The sequence below is a fragment of the Microchirus variegatus genome (genome assembly GCF_963457635.1).
Source record: "Microchirus variegatus genome assembly, chromosome: 15".
Lineage (NCBI taxonomy): Eukaryota > Metazoa > Chordata > Actinopteri > Pleuronectiformes > Soleidae > Microchirus > Microchirus variegatus.
The window spans coordinates 14,114,005-14,128,063 of record NC_139816.1 but is presented as its reverse complement, the minus strand read 5'-3'; the positions used below and the strand labels follow the sequence as shown (position 1 = coordinate 14,128,063).

General features: G+C 43.7%; 1 protein-coding gene across 1 annotated transcript; it reads left to right on the top strand.

Moving 5' to 3' along the window:
- Window positions 1–1,051: 1,051 nt before the first annotated feature.
- On the top strand, window positions 1,052–3,493 carry skida1 (SKI/DACH domain containing 1; the record flags this gene model as incomplete). Its single annotated transcript, XM_083902008.1, has 1 exon — window positions 1,052–3,493. The coding sequence occupies one exon, from the start codon at window positions 1,052–1,054 to the stop codon at window positions 3,491–3,493; it is 2,442 nt and encodes an 813-aa protein (XP_083758134.1).
- Window positions 3,494–14,059: the final 10,566 nt, after the last annotated feature.

Here is a 14,059-nt window from a genome sequence, read left to right as displayed (position 1 = left end):
AGCGTGGACGTGGAAAAGCAGCTCCACGAGTGTAAAAAGCAAATATCTTTGTTTAAGCATGCGCTGCCTGCACACACACACACACACACACACACACACACACACACACACACACACACCGCCAACAAGACACTGTGGATTCACTCCACCCGCACACAATCCACTGCATATACAGCACACTGTGTCCTATACATGTTTATGTGCAAAAAAACATAGATGCGAGTGCAGTGTCACTCTGCACACGCAGCTGTGGCGACTTCACTGCGTGTTTTACTTAAACACTGACGACTGCGTGTGAGCACGATTGTAAACTATATTGTAGTAATAGTGTGTGTGTGTGTGTGTGGATGAGGGGTGGGGGGGGTATCCATTTTATTGCATCACCTGTCAGCAGCGTCCAATGGGCGTCTACATGGAGGGCATTAATTGATGAAGGTGTCTCCAGACTGGCGCACCTCCCCTTCTCTGTCATTTTATTTGTGGCTCAACCAGCAGCCAGAATAGCAGCTGCATTTTAGCAGTTATTCTGTTTCTCTCTCTCTCTCTCTCTCTTCCTCCCTCCTCTCCACCCTCACTACTCCCTCTCCCTCTCTCTCTCTCTCTCTCTCTCTCTCTCTCTCTCTCACACACACACACACACACTCTCTCTCTCTCTATTTTATCCCTTTGGCTGAGGCAGTGGTGTACACCTACCACTCGTCCTGCTGCCGACCAGAGGGGAGTGGAACCGGCAGAGGCAGGTAGCAGCAGCCCCGGCTTGGTGGACGCATCCGCCGCATTCCTCCACCATGCCGGACCGGGGCAAGAGGCGACGAGTGGATGCTGTCGGCTCAGTCAACATATGAGACACCGGCGGCTCCCTTTAACTCCGCATGTCAAAGTTTACATTTTCATGACGCAGCAGCAGCAGCAGCAGCAGCAGTGTGCATGGATTAAAGGTATGAGCAAGGATGTCTTGAGCTCGCGACCCCCCCATGCCATTTACTGGTGAAATCCATAACACAGTGAGGGTGACTGCATGGATTAAATCACTGGAGCGCATTTATGAAACATGGGAGACCTGCAGTGTGGTTTTGAGGAAATGCAAGGCGTCAGGTTGGGATACCTGCTCATCAAAGGCAAGCAGATGTTCGCTTTGTCTCAGGTCTTCACCGACCTGCTCAAGAACATCCCTCGCACCACAGTGCACAAGCGCATGGATCACCTGAAAGTGCAGAAGCACCACTGCGACCTGGAGGAGCTGCGGAAGCTCAAAGCAATAAACTCTATCGCCTTCCACGCCGCTAAGTGCACGCTCATATCGCGCGAGGACGTGGAGGCTCTGTATTTCTCCTGCAAGACGGAGCGGGTGTTGAAGTCCAACAAAAGGAAAGCGAAAGCGGTGCTGTGTTCCCCCGGGGATGTCGACGCGTCCTCGGGGCTCCTCGGTGCAGACGCGGAGCTGTGGAGGGAAAAAGTTTGGTTTAGTTTGCACGGCGTCCCGGAGACTCTCACACTTCACAACAAAACGAGCAGGCGGAGAGAGCTCACTCCCTGCCTTACCGACTCCAAACTACCTCAATTTTACCACAAATCCCACGGACGGGATTACCGTGCGGCGACCAAGTCCAGTCACAAACACTTTAAAAACTATGAAACAGCAAAAATCGCAGGGAACCGCGTTACTTTGAGCCAAAGGCACTCGTTTTTCCGGAGCGCAGTGAGCCGGCAGCCCGTGGTGCTTCAGTCCGCCATAGCTGCTCAGTCCAGGCTCTCGCGCTCAGCCGGCGACCTACTTCACAAAAGGAAGAGGAGGCGCGAGGGGGGCGGCGGCAAGGACAGCGCGAGGCACTCGTGGAGCAGGAGCAGACACGCGCATCACCAAGTCCCGCCGGTGCTGCTCGTGCAACCCAAACCGTCAAACAGTCTCGGGACTTCTTTTGGTGCTTTCCACCTCGAGCAGGATTTCTACCTGGACCCCAGACCTCACCATCACCACCACCACCAGCATCACCATCATCATCACCACCACCACCCGGCTTTCCCGGAGAGCTACAGCAGCGACACAGAGTCCAGCACCTACTCAGACCGGGCCTATCCGGACTCGGACTTTGGGTCCGGCTTCTCCACCAGCAGCAACTCCGGGAGCTCGGAAGAGGAAGAGGAGGGCGAGGATGAGGACGATACGCAGTCAGAGAGTTCAGAGGTCAGCTCAGAGGAGGAAGAGAGCTCCTCTCAGTCGGACTCCAGCTCCGTTTCGAGTCAGGTTTCGGTCCAGAGCATCCGGTTCCGACGCGCCCGGGTCGGTTCTCTCCCCAAAAGTCTCCACGCTAGTAAAGCACCTTTGCTCCTGCAGCCCACGTTTCACTACAACAACCAGCAGCAACATGACAAGCATCACAGGACACAGACAGAGGACACGAGGCGGCAGGAAAAGAGGCAAACGCGTGAATTTATTTGCAGTGAAACCAGAAAGGACTCAGGACTCATACAGCCACCAAAATTCAACTCAGCCGCTGTGCATGGGGAGAGCTTTTTTACTCAGTCCAAAAGGGAAAAAGTGTCTGATGCGGAACCTGCGTTGGGACTCCACCGGAGCAAGGCCTTTCACACCACACGCAGGGCATCATCATCAGGGTATCCCTCTAAATGCCCCACGGGACTGAGCGCGCTGCATTGTGACCAGGACAAAGACCTCAAACTCCCGAAATGTACTGATAAACGGGAGGCGAAAGCCGCCACAATAAAATTGCCCAGTCCAGTGAAAAAAATAAAGACCGAGGTGGAGGAGTCCTGTGTGACCGCCTCCTCCATCTCTGACAGCGGCAGGACAGACAGGACGCCTCCCTTCAACCTCCACAATGTGAAAGTTAAAGTGGAGGAAAGCTGTGATGAGTATGAATACCACAACCAAGCTATTGGGGGAGTGAAATGTAAAGGGGATAAAGCAGCAGAGAGCAGCAGCTACCAAAATATTAAGCAAGGAGACTTTTTCTGCGGGATTAAAGCCACAGATAAGAGCCCAGATGTGGCCCCCAGGTCCCCGTGTGACCCTCAGGAATGTCGGAGGGACAGCCCAGGTGTGGAGGAGGGGGAGCACGGACACAAAAGCTGCAGGGCACTGGTGCTGGGGAATAAGAAACCCCGAGTTTCAAGAACTCAAACAAAACAAAACGTGCCCCGGGTCAACAAGCCTCCTGCCTCCTCCTCCTCTTCATCATCCTCCACCTCTTCTTCTTCTCGACCCTGCGAGGAGGCATCCGCGGAGGATTTACCGAGCAGACGCAAACGCAGCATTGCAGTATCGGCCGTTAAAATGCCTTTCAGCCTGATGGCGAATTTCCCCTCCCCGCCGTCGCTGGTTGTTGGCAGCGACGGGGATTTGTGTCCCGCTTACTCCCTGAACTCGCTGCTGGGCCCCAGGCCTCCCCCTCCGTCCCACCCCGTGTGGAGGTGGCAGCCAGGCGTCCACGTTCTCCCTCCCCCACACACGCAGAGAACTAGGAAATACTGAGCTGTGTGAGTGTGAGTGTGTGTGGGGTGTTTTTTTTAAAGAAAAAGCAAAACAAAAGCCCCCACGGTGTCCACGCTCCTCCAAACCTAATCGTAGCTCGAGTCTTAACGTGAGCGCACCAAATTTTGCTCTAAACTTTGGTTTTGTTTTTGTTGTTGTTTTTTTCCACCCCACTCTCGGTGAATGGATATACATTCCGCGTTGTTTTCGAAGTTTTGATCGAGGAAAACCTTCACCACCACCATCTTTCTCTCTCTCTCTCTCACCCCCTTTTTGGTTTGGAGCCTCGCGCGCACATGGACTGTGAGACACCGCTCGTGGATTAATCTAAAAAAAACAACCACAATGTGTGTTTTTGAAATAAGATATCAATCCTAAGCAATACGTGACGGGGTCTCGTTGTTGTGTTTACTTGATTTGATTTTTCGACTGTTTCTCCTTCGCCTTGTCTATGCTCGACCTGTTGGATTGTATGTCGCAGGGCTTTCAGTGGTTTGTGCTTTGTCTCAAAGAGGAAAGGGGGGGGGGGGCAAAAAGGAAAAACGAGGCTTATCTTCAATCTCAGATGAAACTGGGTTTCTAAAAAAAAAAATACTAATACTAATAATAATCAGGGTTTCCATTCTGTGCCACTTGGTAAAGCTGTGTTTTCTTTCTTGGCCCATGTGTCCACGCGTAAAAGCGCCAGGGAATTATTTTAACAATTGGGTTTATTAATAATGTCCTCTAAATTTAGGCATTATTAGATTTGATTTTGGAGTTTGTTAAATATGTTTTTGTATTATTATTATTATTATTATTTTATGGTGCTTATGATTCGGTTTTTACCTCTTGTTTTCATGTCTGCGCAGTATTTCCTGGTTTGCAAACGTGGTTTCCATGCGCACAGATGCAGACACAACACAGGCCTTAATGTACAGACAATCAAAAAAAGGAAGAAGAATAAGGAGTAGACCTTCACACAGCACGATATGGCTCTATTCATGTCCCTGCAGGTCCATATATATATATATATATATTATATATATAATATATAGGGGCACTGCCACAGTGATTGTGTCCATTTGCTGTGGGATGTGAATCAGGAGTCACTATGGGGAGGTGGGGGGGGAACAGCACCAAAAACAGCGTGAAACACCTTCCAGCTACACTGGCTATGTTCACTCAGAAAGAATGCGACAAAGCACACAAGTGAAACGCTTAAAAGCATTGCACTTCGATAGACCGTTGGGGTCCAGTTTCAGCTTTAGTGTTTTCTGACTTGCCTGGTGGGAAACGATGGCGAGGAGATGCTGATGGCAACACATAATCGATTAAAATTTAAAAACATATACATATATATATATTTAGATATATGAGATTTGGATGTGAAGTAAAATGGCCAAAATCCACTAATTTCCCCCCATGTGTACACTGAGGGTTTTCTGGTGTCCTGTGTGTTAATGTGGGTGAAGCTCATTAATCTGTTCTTTAGTTTGAGTCAGTTTCCTGTGATTGGCTGAGACACTCAAACTACAATTAGCTTTCCACATAGCAAGGCTGCATTAATTCAATGTAGACTCAGTGAATGTACTGTATTAAGTTGTAGCTCCTACTTCAATGTGAACACCCTTTTACGCGCATTTGGAGCAGATCCATTGGCTCAAGTTGCACCCACATCATCATGAATATATATATAACAAATAAATGTGTGGATGATTTTTAATAGCAGTGCATTGGGTGGTGGTGGGGGTGGGGGGGGGGAGCGGCTATGTGCACTAATTGACAGGCTCCTCTCTCACTGCCAGGGCGACAAAAGCAAGCAAAGCAAAGCAGAGGCCCCAGTGCAGCTGATGGCGAGTCAGATCACAACAAACCCAAAGCCCGTGAATGATGTCAGCCTCCTCACACATAAGCACAGCAAAGAGAGCGCCGTTCATTCAGAGGAGAGGAGAAGCTATTTAAAGGCTGGTTGTAAAAAAAAAAAAAAAAAAAAATGTGATAGAGAGAGAGGGAGGAGGAGAAGGGGATGGGGCGGGGGGCAGATGTTAAAATCAGCTACATGTGGTGGATGTGGTTAAAGCACCGTTGCGACTCCACAGCTCACTGCAGGGTCCTCCTATTATTATTATTATTGTTGTTATTATTATTGTTGTTGTTTTTATTATTGGCTGCAGGGGCTAACACAACTCAAACTTGAACTTACAGCCTGGTTCTCAGCTTGTAAACGGGCTATTTCTGCAGCTATGACACAAGCTGGTGCGTGAGCAGGCTGTTGCAGTATAGAAAAAAAAGGGGAGGGGGGTTGAGGAGGAGGGAGGGAGGGTGTGTGTGTGTGTGTGTGTGTGTGTGTGTGTGTGTGTGTGTGTGTGTGTGTGTGTGTGTGTGTGTGTGTGTGTGTGTGTGTCAGAGCAAAGCTTTCAACCTTTACTCCGCATGTCAAAAGCATGTATAGCCCGTGCATGGCATAGGAAGAGGAGGAATAGCCTTTTGCGCAAAGCTGTGCGGGTTTTCCCCCACAAACACACGCACACACAGACACGCACGCACCAGTCACGCAGAGCTCCCTCACAATGCGCGGCTGACGGACAGGGATGGTGCTAATGGCCTGTAGGGAGGGCCTTTTCCACCATTAAGACAAATAGCTCTGTGACAGTGACGCTATCGATGTAAACAAATGCATCTTGCGGCAGATATAGACGCTGCATGGATGCACCCTCCTCCTTCCCTCCTTTCCTCTTCCTTTCTTCACTACACCCTCGCCCTCCTCAGTCACTCATTTACGTCTCTCTTTTTTGATACAATACTTGAGGTCAGGTTTTTTTTTTGACATGGAATTTGAAGTCACTGGTTCTTTATATAATGAGACTGAATATTTATTTTTGTGAATTTTCTGAGTTTTTTTTCTTTCTTTCTTATATTTTGATTATTTGTTGTTTTTTTCCCTCTTTGTTGTGAATATGCATATATATAGTACAGCTGCACTCGAAATGGAAACTTGAACGGTGGATTTCTGAAGCACTTTCCTTGTCTTTTTTTTATTATTAAATATGAAACGTTCATTAAACGCGACTGAGTGTGAATAACGGAGTCCTGGTCTTTCTTTTTCAGTTTGAGGGTGTGGAATCGAGACATAATATGTGATGTTTACTAATGTGTAAAAGAAAAAAATCTTATATTTTGGGAACATCTGTTTTTCATATTGCACCAGTTCGCCCTTTTAATGTAGGGGTAGGGTTATCAATTCCACAGGTCAAACGTTATTTATGGGAAATTAGACACTTATATGTTCAACAATTACAGCGAGTTTTCACGACTAAAGAGAGTTCCAGATTTGATGTGAAATAGACCTGAATTTACAGTCATAATTTAAAAATTGTTTCTGATGAATAAAGGTAAATACAGGCACACACAAGAGACGAGCATGCAGTATTATATGTGTGTCAGTCAAGAGAGGAATTCCGGTCCCTGTGTGTGTGTGCGTGTGTGTCTGCAGTAACAACAAGAGGCAAACCACAGACATTTACGCATGCAGCCTTTTTCTAACCGCTGCACATGAGGTGCTGTAAAAGGCGTCACGGTTTTACATGCATGCAACAGAGAGAGGAGTCTCAACGAGCCGGACTGAACTGAACAACGCAACACTGCTGCGTGCAGGGACCCTGCAACAGCCTCTGAGCAACTAACTCATGCAACAAAACTTTTTCTTTAAAAAAGAAAAAGCGTGCATGCATTTGGAGGACGCTCGGTGCGCAAAGATGGCCAACTTCTCCAATTCCCCTCTCCATAAACAACCACATTCCTGAGAGACTATATAGTATAAAGGGCAACCCCGGTGTATAGTTATGACACAATGATATAATCCAAGAGCTCAACACGTTTTAGTCGAGGCGCGCAGCAGCCAATAAAAAATACAGGCATGTTTCCCCTAAAATATAGTTTTACTGATTCATACATTTAATACCAACATTTGACGTGATTCTGCAGCCTGTATGGTCCCGACTCTGATATACACTCAGCCTAAAGCTGAGCAACATGTCTGTCAGACTATATACTGTGCAGCAGCAGCAGAAACAGAACCTTTAGAACTTCTCCCAGAAGCTTTGAGCAGACTTGCCCTTTGCTCGTCCTGCCACGTTTTGACGTGATGCGTCCCTGATTAATGAGACTGTGGTATATATATGGTCCAGGCCAAAGCCCCGAGGATGATAAGGGGAGCCGGGGCTGCGTGTCTGGCCCCAGCACGATGTCTGCTGCTGCTGCTGCGGCTGCAGCAGCCTGAAGGAGCCATACTGGCAGCAGGGACAACTCTGCTGCTGGCGTTTCAGGGTTAAATTCCAGTGCGGATTGGGAATCAGTAGACTGTAACTTCTATAGAAAAAACAATAGTAAGAATACGTGGGAGAAAATGTAGGGAAAAAAAGATTTAAATGAAAGAAAACACAAAATACAAAGTGCATTTTCCTCTTAAAAAACATGTTGCAGAAGTGAAATTGTGGTGCGTAATGTTATGGTCAGCATTTGGCATAGGCCTGGTAACTTCACGCAAATTCACACCACGGGCTACTATTTTGGTGCCAAATAATAAAAATAAACAACCAACAACTCTGAGGATTTCCTCTTTTACTCTGTGACTGAGTCTTGTTGTTTCTGTGGGGTCTCCTGGGACGGAAAAGCCCCTGCATGCGTGGTTTTAAAAAAAAGAAAAGAACCCGACTCTGAAAAAGGACGATGAAAACTGTCAGGGTGCAAGCACACACTTGTGCAACCTGAACGGGAAAGAAACAAGCTGCTCCTGCTGCATGCACGGGTCATGTCTTGGTGCAGGAAAAAAATATATGAAATACATTTTAAATCATTTGGAAAAAGTAAAAAATATCAAGAATTAATTCCTTAAATTGTATTAGAATAAATTGGAATTAAATGTTGGAACTGGGGGAAACTTAAATGAGCAGATCTACAAGTTACAGTTACTGTGTGTGTGTGTGTGTGTGTGTGTGTGTGTGTGTGTGTGTGTGTGTGTGTGTGTGTGTGCACACTGCTTATAAGCACTATTACTAAAGGGGGGGGGGGGGGTACTCATTGTGGTCTGTTTCAAAATAAAAGCAGCAACAGCTCTGCTGACCCCAGCATGTGAGCGTGACCCCGGAGCTCGGAGCTCCTGTGTAAGAACAAACATTTCCCAGCAAGAGAAGCTGCTCTAATGTACATGGATTCCTCCATGCGCCGACCACGTGCTTTTCCCCCTTTTTTTTATATACGATAAAAGTTTATACGAGGGACAATAAAACAATCATACCTTCTCTTCTCTTTTTTTGTGGTTGTTGATATTTTTTGTAATATTTTACACCTGCCTGGTTAATGAGCTTTAACCTCAACATCTGTGAACTGGACTTAAACCGAGTTAGACGAAGGTGCAATCAGACCTGTTTTGTTTTTGCAAACCTAAATTTAAATTTTAAACGACTCTTTTAATTGTATGGAAACTGGCAATCAATCAAAATGCCCCCCCCCCCAAAAAAAATCAGAAGAATAAAAGAAATTAGTGCAAAGGTCATGACATCGTGCAGTCATTGAATTAAACATCAATGATGCAAAATCACGTGTCAAAACAAGAATGGTTAAAATAATCATGCTTTATCGTCTTACAATCCTGCCATTTTCTATACTTTTACTGTAAAAAAATATATTTTACAACATCAAAAACCAATCCTTATTAGAACTATTTTCAATAAAGAGAAAAAAACGAGGCGGAAAAGTCTGTTTTTAGAGTTGTGATCTAAAGCGAGGGCGGAGATCGCAGGGGGAAACAGCGCTGCCTCTCCGGGGGCTTTAGCCGGTTTCCTCCTGCTCTGAGCCGGCGTCAGAGGGAGGGAGCTCGGCCTGTGTGGAGAAGACACGGAAGCGCAAAAAAAAAAAAAAGGACACACTCCAACAACAAAATGTGTGCTCGCAAAAACGCTGAGTTATATAACTAAAGTGTGTCACAGGAATTAAAAAAACAACAACAACAACACTTTAAACCCACAGGTTTTGAAGTGCGTGTTTCTGTTTATTTTCGCAAGACATCTGCAACAACACATATTTTTATTAATAGATAATAAATAAATTATAAAAAAAACATATTTCTGGTGGATTTCCCTCGCCACGCAGGAAAAACTGCACAGGGGGGGAGGAAGAAGGAAGGAGGAAGGGGAAAACCAGCACCAGAGGGGCTTCTGCTCCGTCATGGAGCTCAACTCCATTTGTAAAGGCTTTTCTTTGGACGGGGCAGAGCCAGATGTAGCCTAATGTTTGAATGGAGCATGGAGTCTCGAGCAACTTTTAACATACAATTCAATCACTTATATATATATATATGAGTGCGCGAGCCGTTCAGTGCATTGACACCGCAGCCTCCAAGCACAGTGTCCATGTTCATTTATCAACACCTATGTAAGAGATCTACACCTAAAACAACAAGGTCACTCTGTTTTATGTAACTAGGGCATGACAAGAAAGCTACATAATAATAATTATTAGGAAATTACCTTAAAATGGTTAAATGTTGTTGTGTAGGGAAACAATACACGTGTAAATGTAGTGTGTATTATCTCACATCTTAGATTCAAACTAATTTGTGTTGTTTATTCGGAGAAATGACTGAAAATGTGCATGATTAACAGCCATCTCGACAACTTTAGGTCACACAAAATAACAAAAAATACAACACAAGAGACTGCACAAAACAATTGCAGCAAAAAGAGATCAAATCCTGTTCTTTCAAAAGCATAAATCAAGGGATGTTAATAATTCATTTTCAGAATTCAAAGCATGTTTAGGACAATTATTAATAGCCACTATTTTATTATTTCTAGTCTTATAAAGAAGAACATGTTTATAATTGTGCACATTTCAGTGCATTATGAGTTGAATATGTGTATAAAAAAAGAAGAAGAAAAAGATGTCAGAAATTAAACTGCAGATAAGCTGATTACAATGTCCCACAGCCTGAAAACTAATGTCTGGACACTGGTTCCCTTTTATAAAATGACAGGTCAGTTGAGAACGTGACACACTAAAGGGGGGATTTGAACAGGCCACAAGCAGCGGTGACCTTTGACTCCTCATACCAGGGACTTAGACCAAGAAGCCCAGGCTGGACTGAGGATAAAGCCACCAACACACAAACACACACATACACACTCACAGAAAGAGAGAGAGAAAAGTTGTATTATTAAGACACAAACTTAGTATTTAGTTATTTCGCTTCTACCCTGACTTTCATGTTTTCAGACCAAAGCTTTGCTGATTATTAATTAGCACAGTCAGTGGCACCGGCTTCAGCCTAAGCGGACACACACTCTCACTCAGAGACAGAGAAACATGTCAAACGTCACACTTGATGAGAAACAGCCCCGCAGTGCCTTGCTGCAGGGCACGAGGCACTCTGATGTGTCAGAATCCGATTTGAGCGGCCGGAGCAGCGTCCTTTCTTCTTCTCCTCTTCCAAGTGAATTTACTTCAATTGACTGGCGGAGAAGTTGAATAGGAGACTTCTGGTGCTGTCTGGGGTCTTTGCCAGATAAGGTTTCAGCTGACATTTTTCACCCACTTCTTTAAATTGGGTTTTCAGCGCATGGGACAAAAGGGGATCAAGGACTTATTCCTTATTTGAAGGTTGCACAGCTAGAAAGCGTGATCACATCCAAATGAATAATCTGGAGATGTCTTCTTTAAAGGTTATTGGACATATTTTACTGAGTTGGTTTAAAATCACTGTAAAAAGCTCACTGTAAAACATGATATCATTTATTAGCTTTCATTTTGGGAGGCATTAAATACAAATTATCTTTAGTTAAGTAAGTTTTTAAGTAATCTGGAAGTATATAGGCTTAGTAAAGCAAGATTAAACCACAAATTATATTTAAATTTTTGTGTTAACACAGATTTATTGTCAAGTTGAGTTCATTCTTGCCTTTAAAGCATAAGTATTGAGTTATTTCAGTGGCTTCTGACATTCAAAAATGAAGTTAGAAAATGATATGAAAATCACTTTCTTATTTGACTTTGAATGAAGAAATTAAGTATTTTCTTTGCTGTTTTCACCAGTTTCACCAGTAACTTTTGATTTATTTTGAGTCACATTTCATTCTTATTGGGAAAACTACTTATTTATATTTGTTTTTTACTCTCCGTCAGATGTATTGAGTTCTCCTTTTTCTGGAGGTGTTGTCAAACACAGGAAACCGCCCCTGCGTCGTGATAAGATCTGAACGTTACAGTGGATCCTTGTTAATAATTTGGACTGATTGAGGATTGTTTGGAGTGTAACAGGAGCCTGTGGAGCTCCTTCACCCTCAGGGGGCAAAACGGTGACTGAGAGCTTGGAAAAACAGCTTTTAAATAAGGATGTTTAACCTAGTCAATATGTTTAAGCACAGCGGGGAATCAAAGGAGCCGACCGTGGCAGGACTAAGACTTTATTTTTATTTATACTTTTTTTTTTGACAAAGAAGGGCACATGGATTGAATACATGCAATACAGACCCATGTGTCCCAAAATGCATGTTATTACTTTTACCCTTTTTTTTTTTGCTTCTGACCATCTAAACTTTCTCTGAGGAGTTTTGAGGCCTCATTTACGGATTTGCGGTTGTAGTATTTTGTAAATAGATCCAAAGATTTGAGGAGCAAAGAACAAATCAGCCACTTTTGCTGCACAAAGAGAAGTTGTTCTTCCATTTGGATATCATCAAGAGGAGCTTATAGGACATTCTCACAAAGAGCAGGTCCAAGCTGTATTATTATTATTAATTTTTTTACATCACATTATATTTTATAACAGTGCCTAAAGGAATATAAACTTACTTTTACTTTAAGGTAGACTCCTCAAGCAGAGCCAGGCTCAGGGCAGACGCCATCTGCCTCCTCCAGTTGGATTCTGGGTGGGGGATTGAGGATGAGGGAGAGAGCACATCCACATAAAGTTATGTATAATTATTATAATAATAGTAATAATAATAATAAGAAGAAGAGCAATCCTACAACAAATGGTACTTATACACTGACTGATAATAACAGCAGGACTTGTTGAGCAAGATCATAAAATTGTCACCGACTAACATCAAGAAACAAGTCTTCTTTGTTTGACTTTAAGCTTAAAAAAGTTTTTCACAGAGGCTTAAAACCTTAACAACCTAAAACACCTCATTATATTTTACACACCGATATTTCAACTTCAGCATAGTGAGAAACAGCTGAGATGAACTTTGCATTCTCATGATTAAAACAAGTTGTTAAAAAGGGAAAGAAAGTGAGACTAAAAAAAGGTTCAACTGTCATTTTCCTGTCTGTCTTTCTTCAAATAAAAAAATATTTGTGATTTTTCTTCTTTTTTAAATCATAATTGAGGATTTACTTTGCTTCTCTTGATCTGAATTATATCAAAACCAGATTCCGAGTAACATAAATCATCATATTTTATTTTTTTAACGAGTAAAATACTAGACTAGAGAGGCTTGTGACCATACTTCAGCAGATATTCTCACTCTCTAATCCCCTCTAACAATCTGACAAATATTTAATTTGAATGAAACACCTGAGTTATGAGCTTAAAGTCATTCACGTTGTTTGTTTCTGAGAAACACAATCAAATGGACCTGACAAAGTAAAAAAATAAAAAAGCAGACGTGTTTGTTAATGTTGGTGTGATTGTTGGGAGACGATAACGTCAAATCAAATGATTTTCAAAATAAAAGTATGGGCCTGTGAATCCTTTTCTTGGGAGAGTCCTGAAATCATTCAGCGTCCTTTCAGGTTCATTTATCAATTAGGTTAGAAAATAAGTGAAGATATAACATGGTCTTTCTGGAGAAACAACCAATACACTTTTATTTATTAAAAATAAAATGACAAAAGAGCTCAGATAAAGGGAAGCCAATGAAGAAGAAAAAAAAAGATGAACGACTCAATCCTAACCCCCACTGACAATCATCATATTTAATAATTTTATAAATGAAAAATACACTCATGTAACATGTCAGTAAAGTGGAGTTACTTATGGTGTAATGACATTTAATGAGGTGTATTCATGAAAACTGAAAAAATAGAATACAAATGAAAGTAAAGTGAATTTAAAGGCTCTTTTATTAACTTCTACCTGTTCCAACATCATAACCCATGAAGACAGGGTGCGATGAGTTCAGATTGGACTTCAGTGTGTGTGTGTGTGTGTGTGTCTCTTGTGGACTTTAATGTCCTCAGTTAAGGACACAGACTGCGTTTACGTCGCCGTCTCTCCGTTGACGCACCAAAGCGCGGATCCCGGCGGCTCATTTCTGCTCAAAGATTTCGTTGAGTCGAGTGTCTCGCGATCGTATCACCGCGTGCGCGCACCGAAAACGCGGCACGCGCTCAACGAACGAAGCAGGTGATACAGGAAAGAGTGTCCCGAGCCCCGAGGTTTGGCGGCTTTATTTTACGCACAGTCACCGCCTCAGCGCGTCACGCTGCTTGACCCGGGGTTTGAGTGGAAGAAGAAGAAAAAAAATGTTCCTCAGTGGGTGAACACGGGACCTACAGGAGCCCACGAAGAGACTCCGGGGT